General features: G+C 46.9%; 1 protein-coding gene across 2 annotated transcripts in view; it reads left to right on the top strand.

Moving 5' to 3' along the window:
* Window positions 1-12,379, top strand: part of CREB3L2 (cAMP responsive element binding protein 3 like 2) — an 89,046-nt gene extending 76,667 nt beyond the window's left edge. For both annotated transcript variants that reach the window (XM_075429412.1, XM_075429411.1), the window contains exons 9-12: window positions 2,602-2,701; window positions 3,615-3,741; window positions 4,412-4,637; window positions 5,563-12,379. In XM_075429412.1, coding sequence (XP_075285527.1) covers window positions 2,602-2,701; window positions 3,615-3,741; window positions 4,412-4,637; window positions 5,563-5,638 — 529 coding nt within the window. In that variant the 3' untranslated portion in view covers window positions 5,639-12,379. The remainder of the gene's footprint in view (window positions 1-2,601; window positions 2,702-3,614; window positions 3,742-4,411; window positions 4,638-5,562) is intronic.
* Window positions 12,380-14,267: the final 1,888 nt, after the last annotated feature.

Genomic DNA, 14,267 nt, shown 5'->3' with positions numbered 1-14,267 from the left:
CAGACACCGTGAAAATAGGCCCTGTGGGTGCAAACCCCCCTGTGCACGCTGCCTTGGGATTGCATTTTCTCCTGTTAGGACTTGGCCATAGGCAGTGTGTTTCACTAGGAGTGTTAGTGGCCTTGCTGCTGGAGCATCTCTGTTTAACCAAAGTTCCTGTTGCACAGAGCTGAGAGCTGCTCCTTTCCTCTCTCTTAGTCCAGATCATCCCTGCAGCCATCCAGTGACCACGAAGGCAGCTTTTGCATGGGAAAGGAGAGCTTTTGACTTTAGCATCTAGTCTCCCACCATTCTAGATTCAAATAGAGAATAAAAGCACCAAGGAGGGCCCCATTTTGGCAGTGGCAGGGTAAACTTGTACCATCCCTGAACAAACTTGTTTCTTGCTCTTGCTTTGGCTCTTGCTCTTAGTTTGAAAATGCACCTGTAGCCTGTCCGCTCCTAACACTCAGTCCTTGTCTGCTGGGAAGAAGACAGTAGCTCTGCTCAGACAGATCAATGACTTGGGGGAAAGACATTTTTTATGAAGGTGGTTGGTAAACAAGGTGGGTGATGGATCTTCCTCTGTGTGTAGGAGACCTCTGAATACCTGCCTAATGAAACTTCTCGAAAAGAAAGCGCTCTGGGCCCTCTCTGCCCAGCAGGTTTTTGAAGTTGGACATAAAAAGGCAGAGATGAGGAAAATGAGAAGTGCCTCTTCTCTGTTGATTTCCTCACCAGCCATTAGCTGCTTTCTCGCTGACGCCTCCACAAAAAGTGGCAAGAGTGATCAGCATTTCCAGGCTGCTGCTACTGCCAGCCCCTGAGCTGGGGAGGAGGAGAGCTCCTTCCTCCTCGCTCTGCAGAGCTGTTTTGTGTCAAGCCCAGTGACTCAGGCCTGAAACGGGGGGAAAATTTAGTCTTCTGTGATAGCACAGAAATTGCAGGGTCAAAAAGGTATTGCTATATAGCATAGCTGGTGGCATACGGTGGGAATACTGTATACAGCATGTTCTGTGCCAGAAAATTATATATACCATGTGCACAGGTCTTTGTGAACCCTATGCCATGTGGCATGGGAGGAGGAGTTGGGAAAAGATGCAGAAGGGAACAGGAAATTTGGATGGTCTCATTTATTTGATGGACAGTGTTTCCATCTCTTAATTTGCCTGTGGGCTCTCTAAGAGTGAATAGAGGACTGAATTAGACAAATCACTTTCTTTTTTTAAATATTGAGTTGCAGAATAAACCGTGCTTTCAAGAGCATGCAAGACATCCTTGCTTAATAAATTGAGAAGGATCTGTTGGCCCAGATAAATCTGTGCTGTGAGCATGCCTTGTGCTCGTTTCAGAATGCATTCCTGAAGTCCTTGAATTCATTAAACCCTAATTAGCAATGAGCATTGATGATTAAAACAGTCTATAATAATAGGCAGACAGGTGTATATTGAGCTGCGAAGGCACCTCTGGGTCTGTCCTACAATTAGCTTTTAGCCAGTTTGATCTTAAAATAATCCTTCTATTTTTTCTGACATCCTAACCTTGCCTCTTGCTTTAGCGTTTGACGTCACAGCCTCCAAAGCTGTTGCCTGGAGTTTTTTGGGGGGTACGCTCTGCAATAGGTTGTGAGACTTACAGGAGAAAGGAAAAGTAAAATTGGAAACAAACAGCAAAGTTAACATCCTGATGTGACATTGTACTGCATTTGACTGGATTGAGGGCAAGTGTTTGGATTACTCCCTGTCTGTTAGAAAGCTTTAATAAAAACGAAATGAAAACTGCCGTGAAAACCCTACACCAATCTTTCTTTGAAATAATTTGCCATGTAAATGACTAGTAACCTAACTGTAGTAATTGATGATGATACAGCAGAAGAAAAACAGCTAGAAAGACGGAATACCTTCCTGGTCTGGGACTGTTGACTCCAGCCAGAACAGAACTGCCATCATGGTTGGGACCTCTGAAAGACACAGAGTAGCCACTTCAAGGATCTGTTATTTTTGTCAACTCCTGGAGGACTTAGAAAATAGCAATAAAGTACTTTAATAAATGAGTTTATGAGAAATGAAGTCTGTGCCTATGTCTAGCTTTGAGACCTTCTCTTTGAAAATGGTCCAGCCTGTGGTCCAAACCACTGTACAGCAGGTTTTCAGCAACAGGAGGTAGCTGTGTGCCTCTGCCACCAATGAGAGCAGTTATAAACTTGCTTCTGCATGTTCTCGCAGAGCGGCGAAACTCCTGCTGCAGTGATGACACAGAACCGGGTTGTATATGCACCTAGTCACTTGTACCTAGAGCAGTTTCAGTTGTTTGTGTGCTTACCAGAATTGTTCCTTGTAGAAACACTGAAAATACAGTTTTTGTTTTTAAGAGCCTCCTGAAAGTACCGAAGCAGTAATTGTTGAGGGAAAGCCAGAAGATCTTTCTGAAAGATCCGGTGCTAATACATGTAAAAATCTTGTAAAACATTCCTTGCTGCTGTGTTCCAGGGGAGGACTTTAATGATCTGTGCCTTGTCATAAATACTGTAGTATTGCCAGGTGTGGAATTTGAAGCAGAAAGCTGTTTAATCCGCAGGTAGATCAGTGCATTTGATGCTTGTCCGCTGTCTTTGCTTTCCAGAACGCTTCTGCAGCAGTTGCAGAGACTCCAAGCCATGGTTGCTGGGAAAGTGTCCCGTTCGTGTAAGGCAGCTAGCACGCAGACAGGGACCTGTCTTATGGTGAGTGTCCCCAAAGCTGGGCGTTGCTGGGGAGCGAGAATCCCTTTCTGCTGCTCAAAGGCACATCCCTTGTTCTCCGAAGCCCCTCCCTTGCAAATTCTCAGCTTGGGAAGTCTCTCTTCAAAATTTGACAACTAATTTCGAGGTAGCCTCCGCTCGTGGCTGGTGATGATTAATGGTTGTGGGAAGGCATTAAATTCTGGAGGAGACTGGGCCTGTGCTTTTGATTGGGTGCTGCAGTGACGAAAGAAGGAGCCCTGCTCCTCTGAGTGACCTGTGTTATTGTTTCCTACCATATTGTCTAGAGTTGTAAAAAGAAAACAAGCATGACCTTTGATGCTCAATTCTTTTCATACCAGTGAAAATAAACTTGCTCATCCAAATAAACATATGACTAAGGCTGTAAATCTCCCTCAGTGCTATTTCAGTAATAGAAGTCAGGATAAGAAAAGGATTAGAATGAAACGTTACCTTTTTCCCTCCTTACAGTCAGATAGCAAGCTCCCTTTATACTAGTGCTATAAATAGGTGGAAATTAGTCTGCTAACCTCTCTGCCTCTTCAAAGCAAGGCTGGGGCCAGCTGCAGAAGTAACCTTGGAAATTCCGGGCAGTATCTGTAAAACACACGTGGCGGCTGTGCCTGCTTTTCAGCTTTGGGAGCGAATGACGCAGCAGGCTAAACGGTGGCAGGCATTGAAAACAACTCCAGCATCGCAGTCTGCCCTTTAAAATGTGGAATTGTTACTGTATATGTGCCTTTGCTAAGAGACACTGTCTGTAGTGGTGAAAATAGCCTCAAATAATTTGTTTTGAATAAGTATCAGATCTGCTTGGTCTTGATTCTCAGTCCTGACGTGAGCGTGAGGGCCAAGAGCTAGCGCACTCACCTCTTGTGCATCCTCCCTTTGCCAGATGGTGGTGCTGTGCTTCGCAGTAGTTTTTGGCAGCTTCTCGCAGAGCTATGGGCCATACCCTTCTGCTACAAAGATGGTGTTGCCCAGCCAGCATGCCTCGCCAGAGTCCTACACAGACTCCATTGGTAAGTCACAACTGTCCCAGTCTTGCTCCCTGCTCGATTGTGCTTCGGCACTTGTTTTCCACCCCCCATGCCTAACCCTCTCCTCAAGCTCCTTAGTGGGCATTCCTTGGTACACCTGTGTCTTTCAAAGGAAAGCTTGGCAAGCTGTTCTGATGGCAGAAGACTGCATAGACATGGGCAAAGCCTTTCCCCACTAGCCTGCTTGGTACTTCTGTTTAAAGCAGTTTTGATTCCGTTTGTGGAACTAAAGCTAGTGATCTGTAACAGGCAGCAGGATTTCCCCTCGTTAGCAAATGTTTGTGCTGTTAAAACATGCAACTGGTATCAGCTGGTGTGCCCTTTGCCGGTGTCAACAAAGAGCCCAAGGACTCAGTGGGAAACTGTTACTATTACATGCCTGTAATGAACCAGTTGTTTTAAACGTAAATTATCAAAATGATTGTTCCATTTTGTTCTTGTTTTGTGAATAATCCAGAGCTTTTTGATCCCTACCTGGACCATTGCTGTGTTACCTTTCCTCAGCTATCAAATTACCAGTTAATCACTATGAAAAGAAAAGACCTTTGCGGCTTTAGTTCTGCTCTGACTGTTTCCAGTGTCTGCAATGACCAGGGCTGTTCTCGGAGCTGGCTGTTTCTCATCTCTTTTTGCCTTCTGTCTTTGTATGCAGTGAGGTCAAGGAGTCTGCTAATTTATGAAGAGCCTCACCAACTGGAGGAGTCGTCAAGCCCGATCTCCTTCGCAGACCGCAATGACAGGCAAGCAGACCCCTCCAAGTACACAGCGCTGTCGCTGGAAGCCATGGCAGGGACGCCGCAGGACGATATCATGCAGTTCACAATAGCCAACGAGACGAGGCTCGAGAAATCGGTGCTGCTGGGCCTGCAGCAGCACAGGTGAGTGCCTGGGGGGCTGCTTGTCGCACGGGTGTGCAGCGTCACTGTTGTTTGTTCCTGGAGGCCAGCAGTAAGACTGGGAGCTCAGCTGTGCTGGGCACTGTGAAAGATGAGGAGTTTGGTCTGTATATGGACAGCTTATAGGCAAAGTTATTGGTGTTCTTGAGAAGAGTTGCAACAGTGTTGTAGCAATACGGCTACCAAACTCAGTGCTTCTGCCAGAAACCTCACCCCTGCAAGGCTGTTAGTTGTGCCTACCCACTTCCTTAAGCACTTACTTGTGTGTCTTCTAAAGGAATAAGCTTTTACCAGTTGGGTGGAAGCATGAGGCTGTGACTCACTGGGCTTTCTGTGAGGTTACGGTGTGAAGAGCTGGAGCTTCTCGCAGCAGTGATCTTACTAAAGCGTTACTGCGGAGGGTTTGCAGGACTCAGGCTTAAGAGACAGGCCTGTAAAGTTATCTGAACTACTTAACACGGAACTCCTTCATAATTTTTTTTTTTAGTGTAAATGTAAGTTCTTGGGGCCTCTGCAAAGAGAAAGATTCACTGGTTTAAATATGTGTGTGCAGTTTTCTTTCCAGTCTACCTTTTCTTGTCCTGCCACTGTCCTGCTGGCGCAGGTCTTGGTCTCTGCTAACAGGCAAGACACCAAGCAGCGGACAGAGGGGTTTGGTTTGGAAGCGTGCTGTTCTGAGGGCTAGGATGGGCTGCATCACCCCAAGCGTGCCTTCTGAGCACTTGTGTCAAAGTTATACCTAGAGTCAAAGAGGTGACTGATTCGGTGTGTTACCATGCTCCAGCTGACAAGTACCTGGTAAATACTGAGTGCCTTTTTAGCATTAGCCAATTCAAGCAGGATATGCGCTTTTAAAAATTAGTATTAGTGTTAACTTTTGTTGTTCTGTTTTTTTTGTTCCCTGCAGAGTCAGCTCCGAACTAGAAGGAAATGAAACACTGAAGATAATTGAAATAGATAGAAGAGTCAATGCCACCTCTTAAAAATAAAAAAGGCCTTTTTTCTTGACTTCCCTCTTTCCCACATATTTTCAGCCAAAGTCCCCCTGACTTGTCATCTTCAGTGAACCAAAGCACAAAAGAGAGGGAGTTCAACTTCTGCATTGACTGGTGAGGCTGTGACTGCAGATGGGATCTCTTGTCTTTGTAACTCCCTTCCTCACTTCACACACAGTGCCTGTCTTTGCTTTTATTCCTTTCCTGTCTGATACCGCACGGACAGGAATGAGTTACGATGGTGGATGATGCCAGCAGCGTGCCGGTGACCGGTGGGTGTGCGTGCATGCATGCACACATCCTAATCAGAGCACAAAGACACTCTGTAGAAGAGTGGAATATGCAAAACTGATGGGAGCGTGTGAGCGATAGGTTTCTTGGGAGATGGAACTGAGAGAAGGAGGAGACGCAGCGTGATGCCGCTCAGAACCTAGCCACTGCTCCGTGCCTGCTGGTCCGCAGCGCTTGAGCCTTCTGTGGGGATTTAGAAGCACGTTGTCTGGTCTGCTTCTGAAGGGACAGGAATGGACCCCGATACTGTTGTGTTAACAGCACAGGCAGGAGAGAGGTGGGCAGTGATGCTGCTGAATTGTCCTCCCCTAGTTCTTTCTCTCTTCTTCTACCCTTTAGTGGGGTAGGTTTCTGTCTGTGTTGAAAGCAGTCTTCGTAGGCTTCTCTACTGCTTCCACCCTTGTGGAATTTAAGCAAAGATCAGTCGCTGTCTTGTCACACTTCGTCTGTGTGGGAGAATTACACTAGTTTAACTAAATCTGTTTAGAAAGCAGATTTTTTAAAAAAAAATTATGTAATCTTTTGGATGGATGTCCTTTAGTCTGCAAGGCTAATCTGTTTAGCTTAAATCAGTTCCTTCCCAACAAACTAAATCAATGTAAGGCTTAAACCAGAAGTGCCTACTGGGAGGACCATATGGATTTAATTTATTGGCTTCTTAGATGCATTGGTGGAATTTCTTATGTAGACCCGGTCTCAGATTGTCCTGTATTTTCCTTTCCTTGCCATCTTCCTGTTACTGTTGTAAATAGTATTTATTAGCTTTGCAAAATTTTGTTGAAGCAGTCGCAATGAAGAGAATTGAGCTTCCCTAACCCTGCAAATGATCTGGGCAAACTCTGAAATGGGACATACAAATATCACTGAACACCCGTTCCTTCCCCCTGAACTTGAATTGCCCTAAAATAAAGCCATGGGTCTTATCTTCCTCTTACCTCCTTTTCCAGAGATGTGGTCATAGACCAACTGCTCAGCCAAAAGGACAAGGGGTGTAGGCAGCCCCAGCTAGGCACAGTTCAGGCCTGGAGGTGGCAGATACTGTATTGACTGTAGGGCAAGACAGCCCCTGACCTGAGGAATGAAGCGCGTAGGCAGCAGAGAAAGCAAAAGAGAGATGAGATGGGCACATAGGGGCGTGAAGCGACTGGCCCAAGTTCAGTGGAAAAGCCAAGAGCAGCATTCAGGTCTGATCCTGGCCCAGTGCTTTTCTGCCTACTTTGTTTCCTCCTTGTCCCGTGTAGCTCTTGCCTTTGAGGGTTTTCCCTCTCTCGGTGCCCTGGCCGTGCCTTTGCCTGAGCTGTGCTGCCTGCAGTTTGTCCTTGGAGTGGCACAGTCGAACCTACCCCAGGATTTGAGCAGGGCTTTATCTGGTTACTACAGAAGGGTGCTCAGACTCCACTGAGGATGGATTTCATGTGAAAATCCTAATTCAGCAGGCTAGCATATAGCGACTTTACAGTTTACCAGAAGTCATTGATTTAAAAAAAAATAGACAATTTTGAAGATCTTTTTTGGTTTTTTTTTCCTAATGATAAATAAGGGAAAAACTAACGTCGTAGCCTTACAAGTAATTTTTTTACCATGTACAGTAGATACTTCCTGCAAGTACTCTATTTTGTAAAATACTGGATTTCTATTTTATTACAGCAGCTGCCACACCAGCTCCTTTCCTCTTCTTCATTCTCCTTAGACTTTCTCCCTTCGGTATCGTATTTTGCCACCCTCAGGCCTGACTCAAAACTCAGTGAAGTTAATGGAAAGAGTTTGGTGGGTTACAGCAGGCGGTGGATCAGTCCCCACTGTGCCGTTTTAAGGTGTTTCACATCAGTGACAGTGAAACACGTACCCGGCTCCATGAAGCTGTAATGAGTTTTGGTGTACAGACGGGCTTTCTGGGTAATGCCCTATTCTCCTACGCAAGTGCCTTTTTATTATTTTACCTTCGGTGGCGGTGAGAGGAGAAATGCCCTTGTAATCTGTTTTGCAAGCGTTCCCTTCTTGACGTGGGTCAGTCTCCTCCCTAAAGCCTCTTCCTCTTTACAGTGATCCTGTTGGGTCCTCTGCATCATTCCAGTACCCACCGACGACTTTGGTGGGGGTTTTTTGGAGAAATGATTTATGGCTTCGCATAAAAAAATGAACACTGGTGGGTGCCACAAGGGATGGCTGCGTTGCTCAGCCACATGAGGTCAGCAAAGTGACAGGAGAAGGCTGGGACTGACCCTTCCGTTCGCATGTGGCTGGGCAGTTACGTGGGCAAGGTCATAGCTTAGAAAATCCCTTAAATGGTCGGGGTTTTTTCAGAGCACCCATGGTTTGACGCCTTTGAGGGCAACTGAATGGTTTAAGTCTTCTGCAAAAGGGGCCCCAAGCTGTCGAGCCTGGCACTGCTCTTACTACTCTTGCATTTTGCACGGCGTGTGAGTCGGAGGCCACTGTGCCTGAGCTCGTGCCCATCACCGGTTAAATGGGTCACCTCCCATTGCAGACAGAGCTGACTTCGCTGCATTAAAACCGTAATTGAATTATTTCTCAATACTTGCAGGACAGACAATTTTGCATAGCCCAAACACCTTCCCCCACCTCTGAAACCTGCTGTGCTAGTCGCCATTAAAGCTTTCCCATTTTCTTTGCTTGATTTGGGCATGTCATTTCCAATCTGACTGGGAGATAGTCATGCTTGCATCTGGAGCATTTTAAACTGGCCACGGTCTGTGTCAGGCCTCTGAACCAATTCATCCAAGCCAGTTCGGCAATACCAATTTTCTTGTAACTGTTTGATAATCTCTTTCTGTAATCTTCATTTGTATAATCCCATTAATTTATTTTTAGGTACTCTTTTGGGGAATCTCTTGACCTAGCACATGTATTGCTTGGGGATTTACTATATTAAATATTACTTCTTTATGATAAGGAAAACCTTTGCTTTACTTTGGGATGTTTGTGCTCATTTTTCTTCGGGGGCCTTAGTACAACAGGTTTCTCCGCTAGATACTAGGGGCCAGCGACTCTCCCGTCATCACCTGCCGGCAGGCTGTTGCGCGACGGGGACCTCGCCGTCTCGGGCAGCAGCGGATGCCCGTGTCCCGTCCCTGGCAGGGGACGGAGGGGGCAGGACACACGCAGCTGCACGGCCAGCCGCAGCGGTGCGGGGCGGCCCGAGTGGGGACGTTGAAGCCCTGCAGACCGCGTGGAGAGGCAGCTGTGTGTGCTCGGTGTTCGGGGCGGAGGGGAGGAGTGGTGAGGCGTATTCAGGGAGAATGCCAGATAAGGGCTTTTAATTAGCTGAGCTGTATTACTTCAGGTCTTAGTCTCCTGCCAGTACGCTTTTTCCAGCGATCGGTGCTGTAGAATAACGTGTGTGTGGACAGGGTAGGCAAAGGCCTTATGGGCTATTTAATTTCCATTTCCACCAGAGGACTTAAGTGATCGTTAGAGTCTTCAGCTGTAACATTATGCTACTTGTCAGCAGGATTTTATACACGCCACTAAACTTACTTTTTGGCCCATAGCTTTAAAGCGTGTCTAGATCTGTTGTGTCTTTGCTTCTAGCGAGATGAACTACGAAGGAATGTAGGGCATTATTTTTTTATATATACACATTTAAAAAGTATCAAGCACGGGGCATGTGACAGTTCTGACCTTGTTACCAGTGTGTAGATAATGTTGGGGCTTTTTTTTCCCAGGCTATTTGTAGTTCTTTGCTGCATTTCTCTTATTTCATCCATACCATTCAATATTTTTCAGCAGCACGGGTTAATAATGGATTAGGCTGAGGTTCTTAGGCCAGATCCCAGCTGATACAACGCAGCACGGTTCTCACTTAGGCTTTTGGAGGCTGCAGGTCTGATTTATTCTGGCAGGGGACCCCTTCCATATCTCTCTGTGTAGCAATGTGTCTCAATGTATTCTTGATTTTTCTAATGTAGAGCTGAAAATGAATATCAAAACTTTTCTTCTTTGTTTTTTTTTTCCTGTTAAAAAAACCAACCCACCTTTCTACTCCCATCCCCCCAAACTGTCAGCGGTGAATTCTGTCTAGATGCATTTAGAATGTAGGTCAAGTAAATGGATGATATTAATTGCTGCGTTGGGAGGGATTTCCGCTGAGTATTTGGGCTCTAGATTCTAGCTGATGCCAAGAGGCCATTGCACAAAACCCATGCAGCTAAGAACAGAAGTATATGGAGTATTTTTATACTCTTAGTGACTAAAATATTTCTTTCTCAAGTCACTAATTAGAAAGGGAACATTTTGTATTCTGAAGGTGAAATGGTAGGTCAGTACTTTGTAACTATGAAAGTTGTACTTGCCTCTAAGTAGTGTAGTGCTATGATGTTTTGCTGCTTTGCACTGTAGTGTTAAGGATGAAGAGCTTTGGGGGTTGTACAGATGAATGACCTGGCTTATATGTTAAGGTCTTTACAAATCAGATGTAAGGAGTCAATCAGTGGGCCGGGATATTGTAGCTTTCTCACGGCCCATGGAATGACAGCGGGCATTCAGGGAGACGTTGAGGGTGTGACCTCAGTTACTAGTGCATGGCTTAGGTGATCAGCGTCCATTGGAGACTCCGGGATTGACAGGGAACTTGCCGTTTGGCTTTGTGGTTTTCGTGTCAGGCCTTTTTCTGCTTTGACGAGGCACATACCTGAATTGACTTCCTACACAGAAAGAGTGCGTCTCACAGGAAACTCATTTGTGATGCTGAAACGGAGTTTCAGTATTCCTTATTACCAGTAGTCTTTTCTCTGCCCTAAAGCCCACCTCCATGCTCTTCTTCTAAGAGTTAGAACTGAATAGGTGAGAACAAAACATGGGGAAGCTGGGTTTGTAGACCTGTCTTACGGAAAAGATGACAGAAATGGCCAGTGAGGGGACTCCTGACATTACAGAGAAACCTCCTAGTTCTTGATTCCAGAACTCAGCAACGACAGGCTTCTTCATTAGTTCCTGCCTTGCTTTAGCTTTTCTCTCCCCCTTGCTCTTTAATACTATGCAGTCCTGTTTATGCGTCTCTGCCCTTTATGGTCTATGCCATTTTTCCTTCCAACCAGCAGCTAAAAATGTTTTTGAACTTTAGCAGCCCGTAATTAAGGGAGTGGGAGGGAGAGAGGGGGAGGCAGAGGAGAGCAGTCGATTTCTTTTAACAGAACTCTGCTCGTATCTGACTTACTTTGCCATATCAGATTTTAATTCAGTGGTGCTGATGTAGTGGTGTCTTGCTTTCTTCATTTGCACACTTAGCAACAACGAGTCCGAGCGTGTCTGTATCTGTGCACGTGTGCATGGTGGGCAATTAAAAAAAAGAGGGCAGAGTTGTTTTTTCAATGCAGTAAGCATCACCAAATAAAAGGGATCTACCTGAACACACGGGGCACGTTCCACTTGGTGCAAGAGAAAGTCCAGGCGTTCCTCTCTGAAACCTGTTCACATTCCACATCACCGAGCACACGTAAAACTGTAGTGTAAATTGCTGCCTGAAGTCTGCCCCGTTAGCGATTTTCGACTGAAAGTTGTCCCACTTTGTCATTTTGTGTGTGTGCATAAATTGTCTGGCCTTTCTGTAGGACAGCTCTGGCTTGGTACAAAAAAAAAATAATTACTTTAGGCTTTATTGTATCTTCAGGTGTCATTTTTGTTCTGCAGAATTACAGCTACGGATGCTTTGTTGTTGTTTAAATGGTGTAAGTTAGCCTTAAAAAGTGGCCTCTAGGAGCTGACAGCTCAAGGAACACAATTTGTTGAGCTGGTCTTCTTGGAAAGGACCTAAAGATCCCCCCTCCCTTCCCTGGGAGCGCTCCTGCCATAACTGCCCCGGGGCGCAGTGAGGTGCCAGCCAGGGGAAGCAGCTTGCTCTGAGGGCCACGCGTGGTGTGAGGACATCACGGCTTCCCTGAGAGTCGCTGGGCCTCCCGAGGGCGAATCACCTGGTGTTACCCTCTTGAAGAGAAATACGTATCCAGGGCCAAAGCCATCGCTCCGGGTCACTCTGCGCTGACACCCCAAAGGCATTTCAGCTCATCTTTCCCTGTGTTCATGTGGACACAGTGTGGGTTTGTGCAAACACCGAAAACTCTGATGAAAAGGACAGTGATGTTAGTGCAAAAGCACAGCCCCTGCACTCCTTGGTCAAGTGCCTTGGAGCCTCTTCTGACTGCGGAGATCTGTCCTTCGGCCGTCAGCCTGCTGAACTCTAAGTGTGTTCGGGGGCCTCCCTGTTTCCGTACAAGCGCTGTCGTCTGGATGCGGTCCCACCTGATGGGTCACCCTGCAAACATGGCCATTGGGTGGAAAGAAATTGCTGGGTTTCCGTTTTAAATGGTCTGCTTGATTCCACGAAAGGACAGACTACCTGCTTTTGTAGCCTAAACATGTATGTAGCTAAAGTATGTTATGCTTTTCATTTCTTGCAAATAAATATTTTCTGTAGAAAAAGCAAGTACAGCTTGTTTGCTTTCCTCACGGTGGGAAAAGATCTGGTCCAAGTGCAGCACTCGGTGTCCGTGGTCAACGTGGCAGGACCCCAGTAACTTAGCACCTTGCTAGACAGAGAAGGTTGAAGGCAACGGTGCGGGCGTTTCTGAGATCAGCAGAGAATCGTTATCTGTCAGTAATGGGCGGGAACTGGGCGACGGCTGATGGCGTTTAATAACGATAACGGCACTGGAGTGCAGCTGTGCGATACGGCCCTGTTGATAGTGAATCCTCTCTCTAGAAAAGCGGGATCCAGGCAGGTTGGTGCCCGGGGTTGGCACCAGCTTCAGCCTGGTGATGCCAGTCTGCTGGCATCGTGTGGGCTGAGGAGCCCCGCGGAAGGTAAGGCCTTTCCCTGCGCTGGCTTCTCACCGGGCAACTAATGGCTTGAACTGAAGGGAACTCTTAAAAGAGCTCTTTCTGCTTTGGCTTTCAGGGGTTGGGTCCTCCGCTGGCCTCGGCTCCTCCCCTTGCCCTGACTCACCCCTGAGAGAACTGAAGGGCTTTCTCCAGCAGCTCAGAAGCCGCTGCTTTGCCTGGGTGAGCAGTGGAAGTTACACCCCGCTGCCCAGAAGCAGCATTCAGCCAGGGGACAGAGTTGACCTGTGCTACTTGGAGCAGACATGGAAAAGAAAATCATAGAATCATTAAGGTTGGAAGAGACCTCTAAGATCATAAAGTCCAACCGTCCATCCAACACCACCATGCCTGCTAAACCATGTCCCAAAGTGCCACATCTATACGTTTTTTAAACACTTCCAGGGACGGGGACTCAACCACCTCCCTGGACAGCCTGTTCTGATGTCTGACCACTCTTTCAGTAAAGAATTTTTTCCTAATATCCAATCTAAACCTCCCTGTGCCTTTGCTGGCCATCCAGGGAACGTGGCGATGGATGGCCTAGTGCAGAAGTGAAAATCACCCTGTGCAGAGCTGGCTTCACGAATGGTGTAGTCATTTGTCTTAGGCTGGGTTTCTACCAGGGGAGGGACCTCATAAATGAGTACCATGCATCCATATGATAGCAACCAAGAGCTTATCCTCCCCAGGAAATGCTGGCGATGGAAGTAATAATTCCAGCTTTACTGAGCTGAAAATGGGGGCACAATGAATGGCTTTGGTGCCTCCTTTTCAAGGCCTCTTGAAGATGGCTCCTTTAAAGGTCGGGGCAGGCAGCGTACCATAAACACCTGAGCACCCTGGCCTGCGCTAAATTTGTGGCTGATGCGGATTTTCAGAAATGCCTTGGTTTTAGGCTAAAGGGATTAAAGTAGCAAAAGAAGTTGGCAGTGAAGTAAATAAATGGAGGAAAAAAACCAACCCTCTTCTCTTCTAAGCTCTACCCTGGTGCTTTTAACCCAGGGGCTGTCTTCGCTGCCCACCACCATTCACTATCAGAAGAAAAGGAAATGGGAATGCGAGGTTTCTTTTTCGCCTCTCCAGCATTTTTGATCTGTGCCATTGCACACGCAGCCTCCGCGCAGTGCTGTGGCAGAACAGCTCTCGCAGGCAGAGCCCGGTTCCAGCACCAGAAGATGTCACCTAACCCCATCACAGCAGATGATGGTGCAGCCCTTTCTCGCAAAACGTGGTTTCTGTGCCTGAACGAAGACGATGTGCGGTGCTTTCTGTGGAAGGTGGGGGAAGAAGGGCTTTACTTTGTCCTTGAAGTTCTGCACCCCACTCCTCTGCTCTCATCGTTTCAGAGGTTACTGCAGCCGTCGTCTTTCTCGTGCTGCCGCTGGGTGCCCCTTGCTTTCCCACCAGGCCATTTCACTCGCCAGAACTACTGATCCAGGGCACTCGTTCGCAGCGTCGAGCCACACCTCACATTTTTAGAGGAAAGTCG

This window comes from Opisthocomus hoazin, chromosome 8 (genome assembly GCF_030867145.1).
Source record: "Opisthocomus hoazin isolate bOpiHoa1 chromosome 8, bOpiHoa1.hap1, whole genome shotgun sequence".
NCBI lineage: Eukaryota > Metazoa > Chordata > Aves > Opisthocomiformes > Opisthocomidae > Opisthocomus > Opisthocomus hoazin.
The sequence above is the reverse complement of the archived record's forward strand: the minus strand, read 5'-3'. Positions and strand labels throughout refer to the sequence as shown.